The sequence below is a fragment of the Astatotilapia calliptera genome, chromosome 8 (genome assembly GCF_964374335.1).
Source record: "Astatotilapia calliptera chromosome 8, fAstCal68.1, whole genome shotgun sequence".
NCBI classification, from domain to species: Eukaryota; Metazoa; Chordata; class Actinopteri; order Cichliformes; family Cichlidae; genus Astatotilapia; species Astatotilapia calliptera.
In genome coordinates, this window is record NC_137429.1 from 14,364,372 (window position 1) to 14,391,931 (window position 27,560).

The following is a 27,560-nucleotide window of genomic DNA, read 5'->3' on the forward strand; positions in this document are numbered from 1 at the left end:
AAAAACAAATAAAGTTAAACCCCCATGAATGTGGTACCACTAGAAAGCCCAGGATGTTCTTTTGATATACTTTCTATAATCAGGGGTGTCAAACATAAGGTGTGGGTGCCAGAATTGGCTATGCAAATACTCCAATCTTGTCCAACTGGACAGCTTTAGCAAACGTGAAGGAAGACATAAATTTTGGACTTTGAACTATAGTTTGAAAAGTTTTATAGTTTTATCTTTACAGACAAAGATAAACCCATGCTACACCAAAGTAATTTGGTAAAAAAAAAAGAAGAAGAAGAAGAAGAAAGAAAAAGAAATGACAGTAAAGTTCCTCTTTTTTCCACTTACAATAGAAATGTATGTTGTTATATTTTAGTGAATTAACAAATACTTTCTATTTTATAACTCAATAACTAAATAAGTTTTATATAGTTTTACACAAAGAGTCATACTGCCAGATGTCTTTAATTTTCTACAGCAGCTTTTGTTTATCAAGTAGAGATGTCCTGTTGAAATTACACGTTTTATTATATTAAGATATCTAAGGATTAAATGTGTAATTAAACTTTTTTACAATGAGAGACTTCCACTTAACATCCAGCCCACTTAGCATCAAAGTGGGCTGTATTTAGCCCACTATGTAAAATGAGTTTGATATCCCTGTCTTAGTGTTGCGCATGCATTTGGAGTGCAGTATTCCGAGGGCCACTGAATGCAGCACAGCAGAAAGCGGTTTTTCCCACCGCAGCACGAGCTGCTCCATCAACTGTATCGGCGAGAGTTGTGAAGCGAGTCGGTCACCGAAAACTTTGCACAAAGTGCGCCGTACATGTCTTCGTGCGGCGTTTAGGTGGATGCTGAGTGGATCTGACACGGCTGGTAAGTAAGTTTGTGTCACGGTGTCCTCAAACAGTCAACTCACGTTGAGTTTAGGTAACCTATGGTGAGTGTTTTGGTTGAGGGCGCGCGGCTTGTTTGTAAAGTTGGCTCGTAGCATCCGTGGTTCCCAAACTGATGGCCAGGAGTTCAGCATGTACCCAAATAAGCCCGTTAATAAAACTTGTTGCATTGTTTGAACCGAGTGCTAGAAATGAATGTAGGCTGACATTGTTTCACCTTTCTGTGTTAAAAATGGGCTTCTACTGGCTTCTAACGAGTAGAAGCAGCACGTGTGCTTTAATCTGCAGTGTTTTGTATGGATAACTTATTTATATCTAAAGTTAGCTTTGTGTTTTTTAATGTATTATTATTATTATTATTATTATTATTATTATTATTATTATTATTGATCTTTTACTTGAGGTGTGTGTCCTCTCACGTGTGTTATTTTTGAGTATGACAGGTGAGGTCACTGTTTACACCCCCACCCCCAGACACCCCTAGGCAAAAGCGACCTCAACCTCAGTTGCATGTGATGCTGCTTCAGGTGAATCTGTTCCGCATTCAAATGAACGAGAAACAGGAAGGACACACATACATTTGAAAATAAATAAATATGCAAGGATATATAAGGATAATAGTGCACACAACATGCCACAGTGAGAAATGCAAGCATATAGTGAGATACATACTTCTACATCAGTAGTGTGTGGTGTTTTTGAGCTAGTAAGTAGATCTTTTTCTGGCCAGAGGAAAAAAAATCACCATGAAATTGAACGAGATGGATATTGACAGAACTGAACGTCACAGCGTTCGTAAAGAGGGGATGGTTTATTTTACAAATACAACTTTTTCCTCTTCCCACATTAATATGGTTTGTTTTTGTATATTTATTTAAGTTCCACCCAGTTTGTGTGTTTCGTCATCACATCATGGCACATGACTGGAGTTGGGGAACATGGTGTCTTGAGATAGAAATCTGAGAGAGACAAGAATGGTCTGGTTGGACTTGTTTTTAAAAAACTGGTGTTTACTTGTGCATCCTCCCATCCATAAACTCAGGCATGTACAGAGGAAGTAAAGTACAGAGATCCTTGCCTGACTCAGTCAGACCTGATATTAGCTGGTCTTTAACCTTCTACTTTCCTAAGTGCAAAGTCTGTTTGATCCTGCAGATGTGTCTGGTGTGTCCATGCATGCTTGCATTCCAGGTTGCTCCTTCACCTAAAGCATGTGGTGCGGTGTCTGAGGCAAACTATTTACTCTGGATTGCTACATGTGAGGAAGGACCACTGGACCAGTTTTTGTTTTTCAACATATCATCATTAGTATGTGCACCTGTTCAACTGCCCCTTAGTGCAAATTACTTATCAGTCAATCACATAGCAGAGACTCTGTGCAATTAGGCCTGTAAACATTGTCAAGGCAACCTGCTGAAAGTATAATGAATCATGAGAATGATGGTTATTGATCTGAGTATTTTATAAAAAGGGGATCTACTGGGATTTCTCCGCACAACCATCTCTAGGATTTACAGAGAATGGTCTAAAAAAGAGAAAACATCCATGGAGTGGCAATTCTCTGAGCAAAAATTCCTTGTTGATGTCAGAGGTCAAAGGAGAATGGAATGACCAGACTGCCTTGACCTGACAGGGAGGCAGCAGTAACTCAAATAACCCCTCCTTACAGCCAAAGTATGCAGAAAAACGTCACTGATTGCTCAACATGCTAAACATTGAGGCAGATGGGCTACAGAAGCGGAAGACAACACCAGATGCTACTCCTGTCAGCTAAGTACAAGAAATCACACAGGCTCATCGAAACTGGACAATGGATGATTGGGAAAACGTTGCCGGGTGTGATTAGTTTTGATTTCTGCTGCTACATTCAGATGGTAAGGCCAGAATTTGGTGTACATGACATGAACGTATCAATCCATCCTACCTTGTATCAACAGTTCAGACTACCGGGGGTGGTGTAGAAGTGCGGGGATGTGTTTTTGCCACATTTAAACTCTGCAGCCTACCTGAATATTTTTGCTGTTCATGTCCATCCCTTCTAATGGCTGCTTCCACCAGGATAACACATTACATGACTTGAAAGCTCAAATCATCTCAAACTGGTTTCTTGGAGAAGACAGTGAGTTCACTGTACTGAAATGGCCTTCACTGTCACCAGATCTCAGTCCAAAAGAGCACCTTTGTGATATTGTGGAACGAGAGCTTGTCATCACAGATGTCGAACTAACAATTCTGCAGCAAATGGGTGACGTTATCATGTCAATATGGACCACAATCTTGCAGGAATGTTTCCTGCACCATCCTGAATCTGTGCTATGAAGAATTAAGTCAATTCTGAAGCCAAAAAAGGGGTCCAGTCCAGTACTGATAAAGTGTAAATGAGTGTCTATGACTTATGCTGCACATTGGGTTACTTACAAACACTTTCCTTGCTTGTCTTTTGCTGGGAAATCACTCTCTTGCCTCTACAAACCATCACCATGCAGAGTTATTTCAGTGAAATACGCACAAACAGCTGGGGCCAGTGTATAAAGCATGTGTATGCTGCATGAAATAGACCAGCTTGTAATGGGGCATACGTGAGGCTGACCAGCCGGTCGACCGGTCCGGGCCAAGAACATTGGAAAACAGCCGACTCCGGTCCCTGGCCGGTCGATCGTTCCACCTCTAATGCAGACAAAAGGTGCTGGCATAGCAGACGTGAAACGCCTCCAAACCAGTGCACCACTTGCATGTTAAACACAGATTGGAATAAAATCGATCTGTCCCATATAACCCATGTCTGATCTCACTATTTGAATCAGAATGAGACCAATGTCTGATTCAGATATCTGCTCTTGGTGGAGAAACTCCAGCTCCATGTGTCACTACGCCAAACTCACAAATGCCATACCGGACTATTAATGCTTGCTGTGTGCCAGTAGGGCTGGGCCACTGGATGATGAGGCTCACAGTCCTCAAAATGTTGAGCTCAACCATGGGGCTGAAGATTTGTAAACGCTGCTTTATTCGATGTGTCACTAAGCTTATGTCATTTGTTCGGTCTTGTCTAGTGAAACCAATACAACCAGTCCAGATTCTATGCAACAGGTCTGAGTGTTAAACCAGTTTTCCATTAACTCAGATTGTCAGGTTTGAACTTACCTTGATTTGGGCTTGTCTTGACAACAACTGGGAATTAACTAATTATCTGCACAGAATAAATACTTTACAGAGATCCTGACTGGTGCTGTAGCTAAAGCATATGTTTTCTCACACAGTTATTGGCCTTTTCCCAAAGACTTTATGTGCTTTGGAGAAAAAAAAGCAGATTACAGGGAGGAGACTTCACAGATGAAGTTCATTTGATTTTAAGTCAGAAGCACGTTGATGTTGTTGTACAGAGAACACAAGGCTATAGTGAAAGTTTTGTAGCATATGCAAAGCGCTGTATGGCCACGGTGGTACATTTGTCATGCCACCACAGCGCTCTTTGTGTTGCTGCTGATACACGCGCGCAAAAACACACACATATTTACAAAGCAATCCCACTTCTGAGTCATCTTTTATTGTGCCATTGTTTACGAGCACACGCTCACGCCACATCTACACTAGTGTGCGTAGGCTCATCCACCGTGACAACACTCTTGGAAGCAGCCCGCTAACCGTTGGACACACAACCAGATATATGCACACACATGCACTCACACAGCACCTCTTTCTCTTTCTGCAGTTTCCACTGGCGTCTCTCTCTGCCCTGCCCTCTAATCAAAGCCATATGTTCTCCAGATCCTTTGCATGAAAAGTCTGTTCTGTTCTCAGTGAAACCAGCCACTTGCTTACTGACAGACGGAGTCACTGTAAAATTAAAATTAACCTGCAAAAGACTACAGACTTGAATTTCTGTTCCGCTCTTTGGGCACTATCTAGGTCAATTTGACAGCAATATATTTTAATGACGGGAAGGTTCACACTTTAATCCATAATCCAATTCATATTCCTGTTTCTCAAGCACTTGTCTGCTTGTTTATAAGCTGATCTGGTGGATGGGTTTTAGTCCAATCTTAAAGAATCAAAGAAATTCCGTTCTTTAGCTTTGATTGTTCATGACGGATTCGGTGTACGTAGGTTTCCTCTTCGGATGAATCCGAAACCTTCCCACTTTCGCTCATTAAAGTCATCGTAACCATAACCTGCGCTCTTGTTATATAAACAACCATCAGAATCTGGACTGTGATTCATTTTAGGTCCCAAATGTTTAACAGTAGTTGATTTGAATGATTGTTGATACACGCCTTGAATTACTGTAATGAAGGGAGATCGTATCCTGTTATTCTGGTTATGAATAAACTGCAGTGTATTGTTATTTACAGGCCAAGTGGAAATCAATTTCAAATTTCTGCTCCAAATTTGGCCAAGTTCTGCCTGCCTGGTATAGGTCAGTTCCATTTCTTTACATTTTTTAAAGATAAAATTGTGTAATATCATAATGTTTTAGCAGCAGAAGCACTACAGAAGATTTTTCTTTTGATTACCTTCGGGCATTAGCATGGTTGTAACACAACCTTTTTCGGGGTGGAACCGGAACCACGTCATCTTATGGATGAATGCCTATTTCTTGAGCCAGATCAGTACTTCTCTGCCCAAAATGCAAAGAAAACCCCCACAACAACAAAAAAACCGACCCACAAATAAAGATGCCTTGCACATGTTGTAAATAGAAACATTCATTCTTTATTTGTCAGATGTGGTTTCTGTTACATTGTGAAATGCATATTATTTTTTAAATCTTCCCACCAACTCCAACCTTCTTTTCTTCTTTCATTTTTCAACTGTGAAAACCTTTAAGGAATGTGATTCTATTGTATTCGCTGTAGTCATATGATGCATCTTTTCTTCTCCAGCCCCATGTTAGAGAGAAGGAGGGGTGTTCTTTGTCCCAAAGAGTGCAAACTGCAGGAGGAGTTTCTGTTACTGGATCTTGCACTTGGCTGTATAGCACAGTTTGAATTTCCAGCACAGCTCCACATCATTATTAAACATTTGCTTGAACTTATATAGTCTAAAGTATGTCCTGAGTTCTTCAAAAGTAAGTGATTTCATGATTCTGTTGGTTTCCAGAAGACTCTTTTTAACTTTCCCATTATGGCACCTCAACCTTGTGTTTCTTGTTCTTTTTCTTTACAGTTCTCTTGGCATCAGCGAGGTATTTGTGACTAAAGAAATAATCTGCTTGAAACCTGGATTTTTACTGTGTACAGTTGGGTGATGCGTCATCCTTTTGTACTCTTGTGACATCCTTTTTCTTTTTTTCTGCGACCACCCCCCGCCCTGCACAACAGAGGAGGGGATTCCTTCTCTCCTTGGTCTACTCTTTGTGCTGTTGGAATGCTAAAGATCCAATGTTAAACCTCCCTGGGCAGTATTTAGCAGAGTATTTTAGAGGCTCAGGAGGATAAGTGGCATTTCAGGTCTGTTTGAATGTAGATCTCGTTTTATGTTCAAACTTCTTCAGTTCCATTTTCTCTGATTGTCCTTTTCCCAATTACTAAGCAATATTAAAGTTTGTTTAAAAAGTAATCGTATAGTAGTAATCAAGTGTAAAGAGCTTTTTTTCTTCTTTTTTTTTTTGTAAACCACTACCCACTCTGTGACTTTCTACCTCACTGATTGGCATTTGCATTCCTGTGCTCCATTTAAGGGTGAATCTAATCACATCCTGGGCTGTGAGTCATCGTGTGGATGAGTTGTGAAATAATCCCTCCTGAATGAAAATTACAAAAAAAAAAAAAAAAAAGGCTTTTATGCAACACTCAAGCCCCCTCTTGAGGGGATTCACATAGAGTGATTGAGGCCAGAGATTCAGAGGCTGTTCTACCTCCTGAGACAAACTCATTTAGCTAAATTGCAGCTCCTTTTGTTTAATATGTATGAAACAAAGAGTTGTTACACAAAAGGAGCATTAGTGTTCAAATCCACAATTTTGATAGGTGGAATGTCTTCAGTTAAGAAAGTTGCTTACTTTGAAATGTCAAATTTCAATTATGGCATTAAGCTAACATAGCAGTATATAGTGACACATGATTCATACTTCTTCAATCTAAAATCTGTCCAATTGTCATTATATTTCTAACTCTGAATCCAATATCAGGCCATTGGCTTTTTTCTAAATAATTTATCTGGCCATTAATCGACTGTAACTTTAGATCTCAAGGAAATGTATTTCACATTTCATTTAATAATACCAAACCTGTTTAACTGCTTCTGTCTTCAACACATATGTTCCGAGTATGAAAGTAGCTTTGTATAACTTGCAGTTCAAAATAATCCTTGTGTGCTTAAGTTGTAGTCCCTCATCTAGTGCCCGAAATAAGCTGCTTTAGCTACCTTCAAGGTCACGCACTCCTATGGCCAGCATTTGTTCTGATTGGATTTGCTTTGCAGGCAGAAGGTTTGACCAGCTGGTTGGCAGACAAACTTGTCTGTCATATTTAAGATTTTCACTCAAACTGACGTCGCACAAGGCCATGTTTAGAAAGGAGAACAACCTAAAACTTTCAAAGAATTTCATACTCATATATATGGATAGATGAATGGATATGCCAGAAAGTAAGGAGAAGAATAATAGGTCTCCTTTGACTGGTTGATATGAGAAGTGCCTTTAAAATGGTGATACAATAATAAATTTTTTAACTTCATTTTTTAAAGTAAATGGGTCTCAATTTTGTACCACGTGGGAAAAAAAAATCTTTAGTACTATGTATCAATGTTCCAGATAAGTTTACAGAATAATGTGGACTAGAGACATACTATTTTTTTGATATATCTAGTAATGTTAAGATCTACAGAACCATTTTAGTGACAGCAATAGGAAGGAGTCCTGTGATGGATGTCATGGCCAAAACAGAGCGCTGATCTCAACATGAAACGAGTCTGTTTGGGATTCTACAAAGACACAGAAGAAGAGGCTAAATTCCGAAAAGCTGTTGTGGAAGACTGGGTTGGGAAAATCCAGCTGCTAAATATCTACAAATCGTGTGCAACTGTTAAACTCTGTGCCAGAGTCTACTTAAATTTTTTTTTTCTATTGACTAAATTTTTAATTTTAAGTTGATTGATAAGCAAAAGCTATCCGTGGCTGTGTTTTTGACAATTACTCGATATTTCATGCGCTCCGCTTTGTAAGCCAGACTGTTGAGATAAACGAGGGAACAGCCAACGCACATAAAAACACATACTCAGCTCTTTGTCAACCATCTGACTGTGATTAGACCAGTTTGTTTTTTTTTCAGGACTTTCAGAGGTGCTGAGATCATACCCTTTTGCTTTCATCACCATGTGTTGCACTTTATTGCAGCATGGGAAATAATGAATCCTATTGGATAGAGTTGTATATAGAAAGAAACCTTCAGCCTTTGCACTGTTGTGGTTGATGTTCACAAGTTTTCCTTGGGTCGTGTTAACAAATGCGAGCTTTCAATAACTGCAAGAGTTCATTCAATTGTTGAACTTTTTACTTTATTGTTTGTCATCATGTCTAAAACTGTAAATATTCGGTATTGGTTTCTGGGAGCCTTATGGCACTAAGAAAACTTCAGGATGTGACTTTAGGTTGAGAAACAGGCCCACTTTGTTTTTTATTCTACAAAGATTAATGTCCTAACGAATATACTGTAGGCATAGAAGTAGTTTCACTTTAGAGATAAGAAGTGATCATCATTTATCCCCCCCCCCCCCCCCCCCAAAAAAAAAAGAAAAAAAAAAAACCAAAACAAAACACTGACATATAGTGCACACCTCTTGACAGAAGAAGCCATTCACAAATATTTCACAATGAGGAAACTGTGCCGCTGCCAGCTTTTACATTGTGTCATTCACTTGGATGTGAAAGCAAAACTTCTGGGAACCATGCTCAGACTCAAGAAAACATTTTTGATTAGCTGCTGAACTTGGTGTTTAAAGGCCATCCCTAATGTCATTTGTTGTTACACTCTCGCTCTGTTTAACACTCACACACTTGCTCTCTTGCATTGATCTGGCCTCTGTCTCTGTCTCTTTCCGATAGACAGCAAGCGGGAATCCTGAATCACCTGGTAAATCGGGAGAATTAGAACGCAGAAAGCACCCAGAGCCACGTATCTAACTTTAAATGTAAGTATTGCCTCATTATAATTCCAATCAAATGCTGTAATCTTAGCTTTTTTCTTCTTTTTTTAAGTTAAATGAGAAGCTTGGTATGAGGATTGCTGGAAAATATTTTAATAACAAGTGAAGTAGAAGTGATTGAGTGCTTTCTTGGTCAGTGCACTTGTCACAGTATGTGACCTGATTTCCAGCGCGGGTGTGTCTGCGCTTTTAGCTCTAGGCTGAGATTTAGGCTGGATGAGCCATTTACTCTCCCAGCCAGGGTCACAGTTCAGTTGATAACGAGAGCTACTTTAAACAGTGCGTGTTTATGTGTGTGTTTGAGTGCACGGTTGTTTTTTTACCCTCACTTTCTGCGGAGATTTTGTCTGTTTAACAGCCATTTCTAGTCTGTAAATCTCACCTTTCTTGAACGCATAGGAACAATTTAGTTGTTGTATAAGTCATGAGTTGAATGCCAAATCTCACTTTGTTTGCACACAGATCCATTTTAAGCAACCGCTGTGTGGAAATGCTATCCTGTTGCTAATTTCAGAGTGATTTGATGGCAACAACAGCTGTCTATCATGCACATGGCTCAGGATTTAAAGCTACAGCGTGCAGGTTTTTGCCTTGAGTAATCGAAGTGTTATCCCAGCACTGCCCTCATGACACATATTTGGACAGGTTCATGCCCTAACATGTGTCACAGTTTAGATATAAGACAGTTTGTTCATACACTTACATTAAGCAGCAGATGATGAACACGTGGTTTCTATTTATGATACTAGTGCTTTCTATATTTTTGAAGATGTCTTCTGCATATTTAATTTCTCCGCTCTTCCATTTTTCATTTTTTTTGTGTTGTTTTGATTACTGTCATTGTCATGACTTGCTGTAGAGTTTGTTAAACCACACCCAAGTTCAATAGCAGGTGCTCTACACATCATACAGGCAAAACTTGATTAGGGATTTAGAGCAGTTGTGAATAGAGGCAGGCACACACAGGTTTGCAGGAATATTTAGTAATATTGTGTTATAATTAACACTTTTTGTAGTCATTATTTAGAAAATGCAATGTGAAACATTTCATTTGAGTTCATATCTAGCAGGAGTGACCACGTTACAACAGATACTGTAGCGGGAACTACTCTGGCAGGTGACTAATGTTGCACATTTTATAAACTTTTGATGTGTCTGGTTAAACCAGTTGGTTAACTGTGACGCATATAGGTTCGAGAGATTCTCATTGGCGCAGACTGCCATAACGATCTTTGTCAAAGTAATAAAAATAATCGTATCTAGTACCATGACAACTTGCTGCTAGTGATAGTAATATCAGCTCCTGGGGGTTGAATTGGATTTTCTTAGCCTAAACATACAGTAGCTGAGGCTTTTCTGGAAAATATTACACAAGTGAGGTGAAAATTTGTCTCATCTCATCGCCATGTCAGTAGAGCAAATGTCGAAGACTGCTCCAGGCAGTTTGTGTCCATGTGTTGGAGTTTCGATTAATAAGCACAATATTAACATTATTTGCTAGGATTCATTAAATTATTATATTATATAAAGCATGTTTGTTTTTTATATTTAAGTTCTGTCGATATTTACAAAGAGAGCACAATGACAAGATTGCATGTGGGCACTATGTGTTTTACTGCAAATTGCTCGAATAGTTTATAGGGAAAAATAAATTTTTCTTAATTTTTGCACTTGATATTGAAATGAACAGACCGTACCCATGTTTAGAAAACAGAATAACTTTTGTAAATGATCTGTAAAAACTAACCACACCTCTAAGCACTATTTGAGGATTGTGCTCACACGGTATTTTTACCTGTTGAGTAAATCTGTCTCTAAATGTAAACTGTAAAGTCTACTTATTTTAAAATTGTATTTAGGGAATCCTGCGTCTTGGCATATCCTGGTAGTTTTTATTCTTTTAAACTGTTCTCTGCAGCACTGATAAGAGTAATGCCGTGTCATTGGTGCACTGTCTGTTTCGTTTGTGTGAAATCTGTTTGGTATTGAGTAAAGCGAGGAAAAATCAAGCAGTGCCTTCTGTAACTGTGGCTTCTTTAAAGGTTATAAGATTTCCTGTATTCAGTTATCAAATCAGTCCGATCAAAAAAGCAACTGTTAAGCTGCAAAGCAGCAGTTGTGGTATGGTGGTTAGATATCACTGCAGCTTATGAATGGAGCACTTGTCCTTTTTCATCCCTTTAGCCAAAGTTCTGTTTGATTGAAAGTAGCATGGAGCTTTGAAAAGACACGAAACACATTCACCTTGATATGTGTTTGTATCAGTAGTCCTTTTTCTCTCCCGCAAACTCACACTCTAAATGTCTTGCTGGTCCACCCTCTCTGTGTCGGTCCCACATTCCTGCTGAGGCCCACACATTTTGGCAGGGAATAAAGGGCTGTGGTCACTCTAATTGTGAGGCTTTGGACGCTAGTTTTTGGATTTATTCACTGCTGGCCACCATGACGATACCATACACCACACAATTAGTATGTGTACATGTTGTGGTTGACTATATCTGTTAAGGATATATTTCATAGTAACATGGTTCATAAATGTTCTCACTTTATTGCAACTGTGCTAGCAAAAAAAGTGAAATCAATTTTTCTTTATGTCACTTTAGAGAGATCCAAGAGTCCTGATTTATTGAACAATGTTTTGTGATTATTGCTAGCCATAAAATGAATTGTTCATGAACACAACTATGTGCATGAGCACATTGCACAAGTGCTATACCTTAAGAGATGAAGATAAACTGTTTTATTGCCATTGCTTCAGCTGGGTTGATGAGTGTAAAATGAGTCTTCCCACAGTTCATGCTGTTTGTACAACCAGAGTTTCAACAAAGTTAGAAATCCATGCAAAACCGTAATGCAACAATTTGTATATTTCGCAAACCCATTTTTTCAAATTCACAATAGAACACTGAAAATTTATCAGATCTTATAAATTTATTATTATTTTGTGTTTGATGGGATCAGCATGTCTCAAAAAAGTTGGGATGGGAGCAACAGAAGGCTGGAATAGTAAGTGGTACTAAGAAGAAACAGCTGGGGGAACATTTTACAACTAATTTGGTTAATTGGCAACAGATTGTTAACATAATTGGATATAAAATGATAGGTGTGTTAGAGAGGCACAGTTTCAGAAGTAAAGATGAGCAGAAGTTCATCACAGTTTCAGAATAACGTTCTTTAATATAAAATTGTGAAGACTTTGAACATCTCATCAAGTGCAGTGCATGATATAATCGTACAAACTGGAGAAATCTCTGTGCGCAAGGAGCAAGGGTGAAAATCGGTATTTGATGCCTGCGATCTTCAGGCCCTCCGGTGGCACTGCAGTAAAAACAGGCATGATTGTCTCGTGGAAATCACTGCATGGTTTCAGGAACACTTTCAAGAAACTATTGCCTGGGAGCACAGTTCACCATGCCAACAACAAATGCAGGTTAAAGCTCGGTCCCGCAGAGAGGAAGCCACATGTGAGCATGATACCCAGAAGCCACTGGTTCTCTGGGACAAAGCTCATTTAAAAAGGACTGAAGCGAAGTTTAAAACTGTTCTGTTGTCGAAATTTAGAGAGAGACTACATCAGAACTTTTTCAGATTTAGGGTTGTAGTCATTTACTTTACTAATTTAGTTCTTAAAGCTGATGTGATGAAGAAAAGAGACACAGAAGAAAACTCTAAAAACTGCCTTAACTTGGATTTGCTGATGATATGTTTTTCAGTTTTGGTTTGACTCCTTATCCTTTGCTTCTATTTGTTTTAACCTTGCTAGCTGTCCAAACTTGTCTTATCTGAATGTGTTTTAATGGCATAAAAGTTGACAATATTAACTCCTTTTTTTATGTGTCTGTGTTCTCATTGTTTCTCAATCCCAGGGCCTAAAGAGTGGTTAGTTATGTCGCAGATACGCGTCCAGGTTGAGACAGACCCCGCACCCACAGGGACACACGTGGCCTTGTAAGCTGTGGCGGCGACCGTATTATCAAGGAAATTCCTGAGTCCTCCAGGGTCACCTATCTGCTGGCTTCTCTATCTGCTGGTTTGTACAGCTGTACAAGCTTCTGTTTCCACAACACTCATACACAGAGCACGCTCAGCACTGATGTGGCGTCTTAGTCACTCAAGAGGTCAGCAGAAGCTGAAGCTATCATTTCCTACAGCAAAGGCCTGTGCCTATGGTGGAGCATAAAAATGAGGTGTGGGCTTAATGCAACGCATGCTTTAAAATAGAATTGATCTTTGTGATTAAAGATTAATGACGACATAATTGATGCAACATAAATATTATGTAAACAAGCGGGTTATTGTGGCTAAAGCACAAGCTATCTGTCTTGATCTGGGCTTGGTAATACTGTTTATCTAAAGCAGCTGAGTTGGTAAACATGAAAAAGCCATAACTTCAAATAATTTATGACGTGAATTATTTTATGACCCCAGCAAATTTCATTTCCTCTTTCTGCTCTTTCGGTTACTTCGTGACTTACTGAATCACGAATTACATTGGAAGGTTCCAAAGAATCTCAGAGGTTTTACAGGAATTTGTTTGACTTCTATTGCAGATTTTCTCTATAGGATTTCAGGAATTTGTGAGCAGTAGTGGTTGTAATAATTCCTGTAGATGTCTTGTTTTGATTGTTTTGATCTGTGAAGAGTGCAAAATGCAAAGATACAGGAAAAACAGGAATTGTAAACCATCCGAATAGTTGTCCGTCAAATCCACTTATCCTTACAGCTCTAACAGAGGTGTAACCACTTTCAGAAAAAAAAAACTTAAAACCAAACCGAACCAGAAACCAGCTTCAGCATTTCTTCTACATTCTGTCATCATCAGTAAAGTGTTTCTTCTTTTCCAAGCCGCAGGGAGACAAAAGGACAAAGCAGGACACCGCAGGCAGACGTGATGGCCACTGAAGGAACCCAGACACAGGCTGGGCCCGCGGTACTGGCAAAGTCTGCTTCGCCTCTGTCCGCTGGGAGCAGACCCAGCAGAGGAGCCAAACATGCAAATAATGGGCAGGAAGTGTGGCGAGACGCTGACCAAATGTGTCAATCAAAACAGTCGAGCGGCCCTTCTCTCCCCTTGTGTAGGAAGCCATCGTGTGACAGTGGGGAAGGCGCTGTTTTGGACAAAAAATATGAGTGCCCCGATTACAGCTCAGAAGTCATAAGCACTAAAGAGAAACCTTATCCAGAGCTCTCCACTGGCAAGAAACTTGAAGAAATGATTCCAGTACTTAGGAAAGGTTCAGAGGAATCTCTGAGCCAGCTGGATACCACTGGAGACAGCGTGGATGCAGGCACTAACAGAACTGGCAGCACCCACTGCTCCTGTACCCAGTCTAGCCCTTATACCAATGCGAACACCTACTGTTGCCACAGCTCTAGGTCCAGTCCAAGCCTTGGCTCCAGCCCTGTTCACAGTCCTTGCCTCAGCTGCAGGCCCTCTGGCCCCAAATACAGACACATCCGCCGCGGCAGCCTCCCTGTGTCTATGCTGGCTTTCCACAAGGTAATTAAGCAAATGGTGCTAACCCTGTTTTATAGCATTTTTAAGATAAGCAAAGCAACCCTCACTGTCCCATAAATGTAAAGCTTTACTCCATGTAATAGCTCACTCAAGACACTGCTGTGTTTTGTTCTCTTGTTATATGCTTCTAGACATCGCCCTACCTCTCATCCCAGGGCAGTTCCTCAAGCGAACCGAGCTCTTTGACATCATCTCCATCTAGTTCTCCTCTTCCCGTCCACCGCAAGCGTCACCAAAACGGCCACATCCATCTGCACTGCCTCAAAGATGGGTACTCAAGTTTAGAGAGGCTCAACCGAAGGCCCCGGGTTAACAAATGCTCTTTGGAGAAACTTTTCCTTCGAAGGTCTTCTCTTGAAACCATGTTGTCGACCCCTGTTCACAATGAAAGGTTACCTACAGAAGAGACGAGGGACTGCAGCCAGGATCACAGCAGTGATGAGGGAGAAGTAGAAGCACATTCGGATAATGTGGATAATGATTTTATTCGGAATCGTAAAGAGCGCTCAACTGTCCTGGTGAGGCGGTTCTGCAAGAATAATCAGAAGGCATGTGTTTAAATTGATTAACATCATCATTTTTAATCAATTAATTAATCAGTGTTTTTTAGAAGTAATCTCAACTGCCTCTCTTTTCCATAAGGTGACCAAGTCGGTGTGTACTGGCACCAGAGCGATTGTCAGGACACTGCCGTCGGGACTCATCTCAGAAGATGTCTGGGCCGTGGTTGTTCACTACAGATGTTGGACTCCCAGTAAGGAGGATACATGGCTAACCGTAAAGCGGGGCATGGGAGAAGACTTCAGAAGATGCAAAGAGATGCTGCGCTTTGCTGGACTTAAACTACATCAGGTAAGAGAGTGAATACATGCAGATAATGGAAGAAGGCATTGCTGTTAAAGCTGTTCGAGGACAACAGTGCTCTGTATTTATCCTGTCATGGGTTGTTTATCTTTCACACCCACGCTACTGTTAAAATGCTTCCATTAAGACATAACTGTAGCAGTGCACCCTAAAGGGATTTCAGACACAGCTTTGCTACCAGCCGTTCTTTTAAATAATTGGTCTAAGCCTAGGGTTATTAAGATTGCTTTTTTTTTTTTACGCGTTCAGCAAATGTGCTGTTCAGTCTCTAGTAGCAGAGCGTGATATATTGGTGTCCAATATATTGTTGTCACATAGGCAAGCTAATTAACTGGACCATGAAGGCCACCCAAAACCCCGGGCAGCTTTTGCACGTCTGTTCTTGTCTTGTTCTCTGCACTGCTGCCTTTTCGCACCGCTGGGACTGATCAGGTCCTCACTCGCACAGAGCAGAGACCACATTGCAAAGCTCTATCTTATTCAAGCCCTCCACATTTTGCTAAAAGTATAAACCTACATATAAATCTGCAGAAATCTATTCCATCATTGATCCACTGGACCAATGATGGTGCATCTATGCTTTGTGGGTTTATGTGTGGTTTGCTTTTCAAACTCAGCTACCGTGGGGAATAAAACAAAAAAAACAAATCTTAACACTTAATAGCTGTCGTGGCACAAGAGTGTTTATGATTGATTGTTTCATCGGAGGAAAAATTGTTCTTGGTTTCTTGGTGTTTGTTTTTTTTTCTGTTTGCATTGAAATTGCTGCCTGCAAAATATGAAAGATGAAAGATTTTTTCAAGGAATATGTAAATAGACTAACAGAGACATACTCTAAAACACACGGCAAAGCGCGCACACACTGGCTCTTTTGTTCGGGGTAGGCCCCTACTGCGGAAAAATGATTTATTCTCTGTTGGTTCTGCTCCCCTTATTACTGACAGACTGAATGACTGAGCCTTCTGTGTGTGTGTGTGTGTGTGTGTGTGTGTGTGTGTGTGTGTGTGTGTGTGTGTGTGTGTGTGAGTTTAAATGGACTGAGCAGGATTGGCATCTGCGTTAAAGTTACAGGCATGGAAATTGGAGAGAGGGCGAGCGAGCAAGACGTGGTGAGACAGTTAGAAAGTGGTGGAAGATGAAGGAAAGGAGACTGAGCCCAACAGAGAGAGAGAAAGCGAAAGAGCGATCCAGGACACACTACTGTTTTTTTGTTTTTAAAAAAAAAATCAAGTTTCCAAGCAAGAGAGTGTTTTACACACATAAAAACCTCTCGCAGGAGCTGTTCAACTTTAGCAACCTTTGCAGGGAAAACGGCGAAAACTAGCTGGCAGTAGTTTCTGTAGATAAATAAGCCATGCTTTCCAGCCTTAGAGGTGCACATATTTTGTAGGGACTGAGAATCAGCAGCATTACACATGCTTTCCTGTTGTTTTTTGTTATCTTATTCCTCCTTTTCCTGTAAAAACTTGAAACACATGGAGACTGAACGATACAGTGCAACCACTAAATTGCACAAGACTGAATGGCCAGAATTTCAGCAGTGTCACTTCAGATATTATGATTCCTAGTTAAGTGGAAAAGAAAGGTTTTAGGGGCTGGGGTTTAGTTTGCATCTAATGAATGTGATAACCAGAACTCTCGCCACCATTTAGATCGCTTAATTCAAATCAGATCCTGAAGCTGCAGGCGTGCCCGTGCAGGAACATGAGTGTGTATCTGCATGTGATTTTTAAATTTTTTTTTAATGTGTTACATTTTTACGATAGAATTTTGAAATGTGCATTGTTATACGTGTGCGCCTAATTTAGATTTTTTTTCCTTCCTTTTTTTCCCTCAACAGAGCCAAATACTGTCTAAAGTTTCTCACGTGTGGCGGGCGCTTATGCACTGATGCCATTAAAACACACATAGTTCCACTCATGTGCGTGCTGCAGCGTGGTTTCTGACTTTTGCCAAAGAGTTTTTATGAATCCTTTGTGGTTGCAGAATTATGGCTTAGGTAGTCTACGGAGAGCTGCTTTAATAATGAGCCTATTGAAAACTGGGGAGCTGCCAGCAGTTCCCTTGTCAAAACACCAGCTGAGTTCCTCCAGTGAAGGGTCAAGAGAGAAACTCTGACAACACTAAGCACCGAGGAATAAGTTGTCATCAAGATCATAAAAGAATTAGAGAAGGAACGCATCCATTTACCAAATTATACAGCGAGACATAGATGCAAGGATCCCCAAATCATGAATTTTCTGCTTACTTACTGGCTGATACACAGCAGATAGTCACAACAGGCTTTTTATTATACAACAGTGTGTTTCTTTCAGGTAGCCGGTCATAATGTTGCGGGCATTTTAAGTGATTGCATAATTTTTAACAAGATTCGCACAAATTTGTTGACGCAAACCCTCAAACATTTACGGTCCGCTATGGTGCCAAGCCCCCGTGCACACAAACACACCTCTAAGCAAATCAGACTTTATAGCGCGTGGGCCTCCTGCATGTGGTGTTCCTCCTGACTCTGCAGTAATCATGTTGAGGAGTTTTCTGGAGGTATCCTGTGGGTTCGTGTGTTTATTGCCTCAGCTAATCAAGCAAGCCAAAGAACACAGGATTATGTGAAGGAGGGACAGGAGCAGGGCAGCGAAAGAGAGTAAAGGAGAGTTGGGTTGGAGAGAAAGAGAAGGAGAAGATGAAACTTTAACAGTGGAAAAAGAGGAAAATTTACTATGGAAGAAAAGTGAGAAACCTCATGGTGGTGGTGGGAAGAGGAAGTCAAAACAGCTATTAACCCAAGACAAAGCTGTGAACCTGAATGTTTTTATGTGCTGTAATTAATGAGCCTAAGCAAACTATGCATTGTCATGACTATAAACTGTGGCCTAAACTACTTGCAGTACAAGCTGTACATATATGTTATAAAATATTTAAGATCTTAAACTATTATTTCTCTGCTCAGAGTTTGCTTTTCTGACATCTGCATTTGTGCACTTGCCTAAATACAGCCCTCAAAACCAAACGGAGCTCTTTAGGATCATACTGCAGCTACTATGTCTAGTGGTTTTGCACCTTTATTTTTCAAAAAAGGTTCCTCCGCATCCCAATTTCTTTATAAAATGCAAAAATCCTTATCAGAGTTTAACTATAATTGGCAATCTTCCTGTTGAACTGTGTTCATGCTCTCCGTGATTCAGTCTTTGGAAATGAAATTGCCAAAAGTATCAGGGAAGTGTAACATAAGGGGAAGGGGAGTGTCTCAGTATGTTATGCGAGTGAAAGCACTCATACACGTACCTGGCATGAGGATCAAATGGTCTCTGAAGGAAACATTTTATGTTTGCCTTTGTGGAGTCTACCAATTAGAGCCCTGCTGAGTCCCTTTATTAAATTGCAATGATGTCAGGAAAAGTGGTAAGTGACCATTAAAAACCTTTAACATGAGCTGTATGGGCTAAGTGGTTATAGGGCTGGGAGATGGATGCTTATAAATATATCTTCTACCCATTACTGAGGATGCAAGTAGTTTTTAGGAGCATGAATACATTGTTCTCTCTGGGGATGTTCTGTGCTTTCCTATTTCCTCAGTGTGTCTTGTCATAAGTAGATCTACAGCCAATATGTTTCCATTTCCAGGAATATCTGTGGTGGGAAAATAGATTTTAAATGCCTTGTGCTGTCTATCAAAAACTGCTGTCACTGATCCTTGCTGAACAAGGCATCTTTAAATTCAGTACCATGGATCAGCTGCTAACAGGAGGCTGTCATTAAAATGTAATCAGCTCACTTATGTAATCATGATAATGTGATGTGTTGTTAGTCACGTTCCCTTTTTATGCTGCATCTCTAAAAAGTAATATTTTTTTCCATGATTTTGGTTTGGAGAACAACCTTTAACACTATAGTGTGTGCTCAACATCTCTCCCAACATCAGCTGGATTAAAGTCCACCCCTTGACCCCCTTCTAGCTGCAACCCCATGTGGATAAGCAGTTTAATAGAAAAACATGTAACTCTATGAGAATATCAATGAGCCTCACTTTATGGTTTGCTGAAGAACAAGTCAGGGCTGTAAATCATAGGTGCAACATTATACAGAAGTCCATAATGTGCTCAAAGACTTCTTCAAAGTGAATTAAGTAGTTTCACCTCACTGTTAGCAGCACACACACTGGAGTCTTACATGTGGTGACAGAATTTTGTCAAGGAAGCAGATTATTTTCAGGTGTTTACTGTTGACGCAGCCAACAGAAGGCTTTGAAATGCTCTAGCCTATGAAAATAACTAATGTTTAGAGCATTTTAAGCATTGGCTATTTACAGCAGATTAAAGTTTAGATTTCAAACTTTCTTTTTCATGGTTATTTCCTTTTCTTTGGATCCCACATTATTACCTGGGGTCAGTCATCCAAAGCGACAGACAGTGCACAAGAGCGATAATGAAGAGAGAGCAGGCAGGGTGGAATGGGTGGAGAAGAGTGTCCGGGGTGATTTGTGACATAAGGATAGTGGCAAGAGTGAAAGGGAAGGCTGAGACCTGCTATGATGTATGATTTGAACACAGTGGCTCTGACAAAAAGACAGAAGGCCGAGCTGTAGATGCCGAAATCTTCATTGGGAGTGACCAGGGTTAAAAATTAGTATTTCAGAGAGACAGTTCAGGTTTAGTGCAAAGTTAGAGAGGCAAGGGTGACGGTTTGGACGTGTGCAGAGGGGTAGCGAATATATTGCACAAAAGATGTTGAAGATAGAGCTGCCACACAGACCACAGAGAAGATTCATGGATATGCAGTGAAGGAGGAACTGGAGAGGGTTGGTGTGACTGAGGAGGATGTTAGAGAGAGTGGGGGAGATGGAGACAGATAATCTGCTGTAGCAATCTCTTAAGGGAGCAGCTGAAAGAAAAGGAAGAATTGATTTTTAGAAACTATTACTCTTCAAACATCTTGAGTGTCTCAACAAGTGAACTGACTCATAGATCTGCTCTTTAACTCCTTCATTTTTCTGCTTTTAACATATATCTATATTTTTTTTTTGTTAAATCGGGTGCTAAAAATACAAAATATCTGGCTACTAGGGCCACATACAGCCCACTTTGATCTTAAATAGATCAGACGAGTGAAACTGCACTTTCAGTCAATTTTAAGAGATTTAACTACACATTTAATCCCCGAAATATCTTAATATAGGATGAAGTAGTGCAATTTCAACAGCATGTCTCAGTTTTTCTATATACCAAATGTAAAATTACGATCAAGTTCTGGTAGCTCACTGCCCACACTGTCCCATATTTATAAAAAAATAAAATTTTAACTGAATTTTTTCACAGTATACAGTAGAAAATGGGAACCTTTCTGTCATTAAGTTGTTTATCTATTGCTTAATTACTCTGGTTTGGTATGGATGTCTGTGAGTGAGGTCTTTATCAGCAGGAAAAGCTGAAAAACCTATAAAAATAAAGTTAAAAGTCCAAAAATGTATCCCCTCCTTCATATTTTCCAAAACTGTCCAGTGGACCAGATTGGAGTCTTTGCCAGGCCAATTCTGGCCCCCAGGCCTTATGTTTGACACCCCTTCTCTAATAAATATTTGGCAGAGAATTCACTTCCAATAAACCGTAGGAATAATAATTTGCTTTTGTTTTTTCAATACTTGGTTTGGCCTTGACATTTTTTGGGCTGTAAAGTTAAAACACTGTAAAAATACACAAACGCACAGCAGCTCACAATTGTTCAGACTCAAACATATAAAATACTTAGATTTTAAAACACACAAGGTGTCACATCCATCCTGGCTCCTTGTACTGTGTGCGCATTGTTGTAGCTGTTGCAGTTGCTAAGAAAGCTCAGTTTAAAAGGCGGTCTACCAAAATCGGTTGCAGTCAAGTTTGATTCACAAAAACAACAATCCTTGAACACGCATGTCATTTCCTGCGTGGGTCGATTAATAGAGTGACCTCAGCTCTCATTACACCATTTTCCCTGTTTTTCTCTCCTTTTGTCATTGGTGGTAATAAGAACTATACACACACGCTTCAGTTTCATTCAATTTACATTCAGTTTGAAAAGAAAGTATGAACCTGAAGATAGCCCTCAGTACTCCCCAGACTGAAGAAGTTAATGTGTAACATGTTTATGCTAAAAGTTTAATCTCAGTCTGTGCAGTTAGTTTTTTTGCATTCTACCTAACTTTTTTTTTTTTTTTTTTGTATAAAAAAATGAACCTTGTCTCAAAGCAAGTCTGAGTGCTCCGTATATGAGTGAACATTTTTTTTCTTTTCATTACATCTCTGGAACAAATTTGATAACCATCCTCAAGGCTGTGGCTAATGTCAGGCTGACTTGCAGTGCTAAATTACAGCTGATTATTTCTGGTGTGCAAATATAACTGCGCTGACCCGTGCAATAAGAGTGCAGCCTTTGGCATATGGCAGCTCCTGTTAAACTTCTTCATGTTTGCTCTGTTGAGTGCCGTGTTCCCTTTAAACCTTTACTAGTTAAATATCCATGTGAAAGATGGCTTATGTGAGAGCTCGGATAATTACTTCTGTATATGTCTCTACATCTTGGTTACCAATTAGTGCTCGCTTAAAACGTCCAGAAAATATCCGGTTTTAGACCTCTGTTTAATGACAGATGTTGACATAAGCTCAGCTTGCGTTGATTTTTTTTTTTTCTCCGATAATTGTTTCTGTAAATAGACTGGTTCATTTTATCCTTAGGGTCAGAGACCTGGTATTGTTTTCTTTCATTCTATGCATATTTGCACAGAATGGTACATTTATAATAGAAAAAAACAAAAAAAAAGTGCTGTATATGTGAAAAACTTTCACTTTGCGAGGATCATTTTGAATGGATGTCAGAATCTCTGGCTTGCAGTGTGAGATGGTGATACCTGTGAACAAACATAGTAATCTATTAATCTAAATAGGTTAAGGTTAATAAAAAGGTAAAAGTAAATGGAGTTGCAGTCAAATTCACAGAGGGAGCTAGTCCACATGTATACCTTGTTTAATTTTTCAAGCCCACACACTTTATATTTACTCATTTATTTATTTAATCAACAGCTGGAAAAAAAATTTTTTCCATGATGAAAGTAAAGAGAAAAAAATCTAGATGATGCCAGGCTGTAAAATTTGCCTGAGCATGCCACATGTATATTTACAGGATAAACAGCAGTTATGAAACATTGTGTCTTGACTGCTTAGTGCAGGAAACATGCTGTTGTTATTTGTACACCTAATCAGCAAGGAGTAGAATTTAGTTACATATATTTCATACATACACGCGCGCACACACACACACACACACACACACACACACACACACACACACACACACACATACACACCTATTTGCAGTTGTGTAATCACATTATGGTCCTGCCACATTGTTTAAGTCTGTTTGAGGTCTGGATTTTGACTGGGACGTTGCAGCATCTTGATACTTCTCTTTTTCAGCCATTCTGTTGTAGTGTTGTTGATATGCTTGAGGTCATTGTCCTGTTGCATAACCCAATTTGTGCCAAGTTTTATCTGTCAGACAGACACTATGGCAGCTAAGATAGGCTGCAGCGATCCACAACCTTGAACTGGATAAGTGAAATGGATGGATACATACATACATACTTGCATACTTTGGTACACAGAGGACTTCATCACCCTCCCCATCACTGTGTTTCACAGTTTGTATATGGTGTCAGTGCTTTGTTTGGTTTTTGAAAAACTTTATGGCCACATATCTCTACTGCTCTGTCTGTGGTCCTGTCTGTACAGCAGAAACTGATCCAGAAATCTCATCAGATGCAAATTTGGAAAGTTGAGTCTTCCTGCCAAGTTCTTTTTAAAGAGAAGAGGCTCTTTGGAATAATATTCAGAAAAAGAGATAATATCGAGTATGTAGGAGTTCTTTTGGCGAAAACGCCTTGTTGATGTCAAAGGTCAGACTGCTTTGAGGTAATTGGAAGGCAGCAACAAGACAAACAACCACTTGTTATAACCTAGGTACGCAGAAGAGCATGTTTGAATGTACAACTTGTCAAATGTTGAAGCAGATGGGCTACAGCAGCAGAAGACCGAAGCGAGTACCAAAAACTTTGCTTGACTCTAAAGAGACTTGACTTTAACTGCAACATTCGGTGGTAGGATCAGAATGTGGCGTAAACAAAATGAAAGCGTGAGAAGCTCCTCAGTACCGATTAAGCAACATTTAAATTCCATAGCATACCTGACCCTGCTCATGCCAAAGTGTACCCATTTTCTGATGGCTGCTTCAGAAGGATAACGCACCACAAAACTCAGATCATCTCAAACTGGTTTCTTTAACATGACAGTGAGTTCACTGCCCTTAGGTGGCCTCCACAGTCACCAGACCTCAATCCAACAGAGCACCTTTGGGATATGGAATGAAGGCAAAAGGAGTTCCGACCCACTACTAATGAGGTGGCTAGTGTGTTTGTGTTGTCTAAAAATATTGCTTTGAGACAATAGTCTTTTCATTCTTGATTTTGAAGTAAAAAAAAAATCACATACCAACCCTACAGGAACACACACATCGTCTTACACAATGTATGTCACACTCATTTAACCTTGTGTCTATCCCTCTTGTGTTCTCTGTGTGTGCTGTGCCACTACAAAGGAATGTGCCTAGCAGGCCACTTTCTGGCCCAGCTGGGTGTTGTAGCTTAGCCAGAGATTAGTGTGTGTGTGTGTGTGTGTGTGTGTGTGTGTGTGTGTGTGTGTGTGTGTGTGTGTGTGTGTGTTGACACTCTTGGTGAGTCAAAGTGCTGGTAACAGACAAAAAGGGGTAGGACAGTAGGTGTCTTGCATGCCTTTGTAAGGTGTACTGTTTTGTGACAGTATCTCAAAACAATGTGGCCGCTCAGGTGTTAACACGTGGCAAAACTCCATTCTCAGATTTTTCCTTTTTTTTTTTTTTTTTTTTTAATTCTACATATACTTAAATCCGTTGCACTGGAGCACATGTGGGAGCTCTGATTGTATTTGTTGAAACAAATTTTACCTGCTGGTCTTCTGGAGTGACACAAGGATGTCAAAATGGCGTGTGTGTGCTTTCACTTTGCTTGGTTAAGAATGCGTGCATCTGTTAGATGTTAGTTCAGGCCTTTCACACCTCTGTGAAAATGTGGGAAAACTGCACATCTTCAGAGTTAGGAAAGCGTTCCTGCAGGGACACTTTCACTGTGTTGCAAGATACAACGCACAAAAACAACTGTATAAAAGTCTAGATGAACTCAAAGCCTATATGTGTCACTCGTTAGATGAAAACCACAATATAGTGTTGAAGCTAATAAAAATACTTAGAATTTTGCTCGTTTTGGCCAGTTTATTACCCTCTATGTGTTATTACCCTCTGTATGTGTTACAGTATTTCCATACTTCTCTCGTGATATAATCACTGGGCCAAACAAGCCACACAAACCTCTAGCAGTTTTTTCGAAAGACATTTGCAGGCAAATGAACTAGCAAATATTTCTCCAAAAAACAGATAAAGTGAGAGCCTGAAGCAGTTGTGGGTAGTGCTTTTGTTATTGTGTTATTGTTGAAACTCAAAGAATAACACAATTGCTGCAAAAAATAGCCAGCCACCTCCCCTTCCTAACGCTTTAGCTCATAACTTAACAGGTCAACCAGAGGGGATTTAGCTAAAATTAAACCCTTAAGCTTCGCAGGATGCTGTCGAGTGATGCTTTTAATTGCATCTTTTGCTTTTGCATAGCAGCACTTAAATGCATCACCAAAGGCAGTGAGATTTAACAAAATAAAGTTTCTTTTGGTGTAATTTCAAATTGAACACCATTGACTAAACTGATAAGGCATATCTGAGTAGTTTTGGGAGCCCCCATACACAAACACAATCAAATCTGGCAGCCAGCATGAGGTTCATCAAGTGCTGTTTAAAATATAGACGACAACTTAAGAGGTAATGAGCAGTAGCCATGTAGTCCTTAAGCCTTGATCTGGATTGAAAAAGCATTGCATAAAAGTGCTTTGCTCATATGCCCTCCCCTCTTTTTTTAATATAAAAAATATGATGACAACTGCTGTGATAAAGAGAGAGAGAGAGCTGGTTGAACTGGGACAGAGCATAGCCGTATAAATCGGCCTCTGGTGCCACCTAGTGGAGGATAAAATGTTTTATTGTGCAGATGAATTTGGATTGCTGAATATTTTTGGTATGTGAGCATCTAGGGCTGCTGAACCTTGAGTCTTGATTAATGTTTCATGAGAAATCAGAAATTCCTGGCATACAATCTCAACTTACTGATGCTCTTTGATCTCCGTTTGGCGTGTGGGTCTGTGCGTTTGCGAGTGTGCTCGTGTAAGAGAAGGATCTGCACACTTTAGTAAATCTGTGCCTTTCTAAGTAGACTTACTTTGAGATGAAGGCTGTTGGTCAGGAAAAAAAGTCAGCAATGTCACAGTTTTGGAAACATCAATAGCTTTTTTTTTTCTTTGCTTTTTCAAAAGTCTTGCCATAGAAGAAGAATTGAAACTATTATTAGGCTATTACATTATTACCAATTACTGCCTTGCCTTCAAAATGTCAGAATGAATGATGTTTGTCACGTTCTGTAAAGCTCAGAATAACCTGTTAAACAGACTCATTGTACCCAACTAGAAGTCATATACTGGAAGTTATAAATTATTGTTTTATTCTGGACAGTTGTTTTTTGTAATGGTTTACATGCTTATCCACCAGATGGCAGCATGCTTTTTATATAAACAGTACGTTGTCATTTTCAATATTTATCTTTTCAGACTGTGTGTTAATATAATCTATATTTTGTAATAAGGACTCCAGTGTGGGGATGGCTGGCGTCTCTGCTCAGTGGCTGAAAAATTTGCAGTCTGTCAATGACAGACTGCAGTATATTATCGCCTTAATTAATATTGATCCAATAACATGTCTTCTAAAGGCAATTAACGCAGTAGATGTTGTATGATACATGAATCTGACCTCTCATTACTGGCTTAGGAGACTAGACTCATTAACTGCGTATTGATCAAAGCAAAGACCGAGGGCAGGCCAGCTGTTTGCTTTGTTCTGAAGACCACTTTGATGTCAGCTGCGCATGAAGCAGATTCATTTTTCCACTTGATTAGGCGCACGCAATAGGACACACTGTATTCTGTTAGACCTGTGACTGTTCCGATTATGTGTGTCCACACCGGAGGGTACGCTCCGATTCCCTCGATTATGGCACAAAAGAGCCCAGGCTGTAGTTTTTAAGCAAATTCAAACACCTTAACGTGTGGTAGCATGTTCTTTTTTCTTTCTTTCCCCTCTTTTCTGTTGTAAGTTGTTATTACTGGTTATGATAACACTTCAGCATAACAGATATTTTCTCTCACAAAAGCCACTTGTGTTTCTCCAAAACACAAGTAACTCGGTCGCCGCGTGTTTAATGAATCGATCATCCCCACACCGCACATTTTGTTTGCCTCTGCTTATCCACGTAACTATAATCAAAGAATTCTTCTGCTAATGTTTTAAACTTGGCTGCCATTAACTCGCCTCTTTTATTTATTCATCTGTTGACCGTCTCTGACGTGTAAGCAGAGATTGTGTTTGCACACGTAATAATGATACAGAGTTTGTTTGTAATAAACTGCAAGAGCTGTGGGCTACCACGTGTGTGCTGGCTTCAATCGAAAAGCTGTAATACTGGTCCCTTAATTAGAGGTTGGCATAGAAACACTCGCCAGAGCAAGGCTAATAGCAAGCGTCAAGTGGCTGTACCTCAGCTTCTATTGGTTCATTGGTCCCATAGCGTCACCTGAATAGCCAAGCTATGGCACATGAATATTGTTTAGCCATTATAAAGCTCTAAAGGTGACAACAGGTTTACTGCCGTTGGCTTTTCAAGGATCATTTAATGTTGCTGGAAAAAAAATGTAGTCAATCAAGCTTTTTAATAAGCAACACCACACATTCCCTATTAACAACACATCCGGTGTAACCTCTGTTAGCGTGTCATCTTTGTTAACGCGATATTTTTTTCATCTTAGGCTGACGGTCAAACAGTAATCAGTTGTAGCTTTGCACAGTCTACCACCTCCCATGAATTAGTTTAAAAGTAAAATAATAATAGAAGACTGTAGTTAATTGGATTGTGTTTTACTCTTCTTAAGACTGTT

At 39.8% G+C, this 27,560-nt stretch overlaps 1 protein-coding gene across 2 annotated transcripts in view; it reads left to right on the top strand.

Moving 5' to 3' along the window:
• Positions 1–686: 686 nt before the first annotated feature.
• plce1 (phospholipase C, epsilon 1) overlaps positions 687–27,560 on the top strand; it is a 78,812-nt gene continuing 51,938 nt past the window's right edge. For both annotated transcript variants that reach the window (XM_080305483.1, XM_080305484.1), the window contains exons 1-6: positions 687–870; positions 8,935–9,020; positions 12,902–13,065; positions 13,881–14,535; positions 14,685–15,101; positions 15,196–15,405. In XM_080305483.1, coding sequence (XP_080161609.1) covers positions 13,927–14,535; positions 14,685–15,101; positions 15,196–15,405 — 1,236 coding nt within the window. In that variant the 5' untranslated portion in view covers positions 687–870; positions 8,935–9,020; positions 12,902–13,065; positions 13,881–13,926. The remainder of the gene's footprint in view (positions 871–8,934; positions 9,021–12,901; positions 13,066–13,880; positions 14,536–14,684; positions 15,102–15,195; positions 15,406–27,560) is intronic.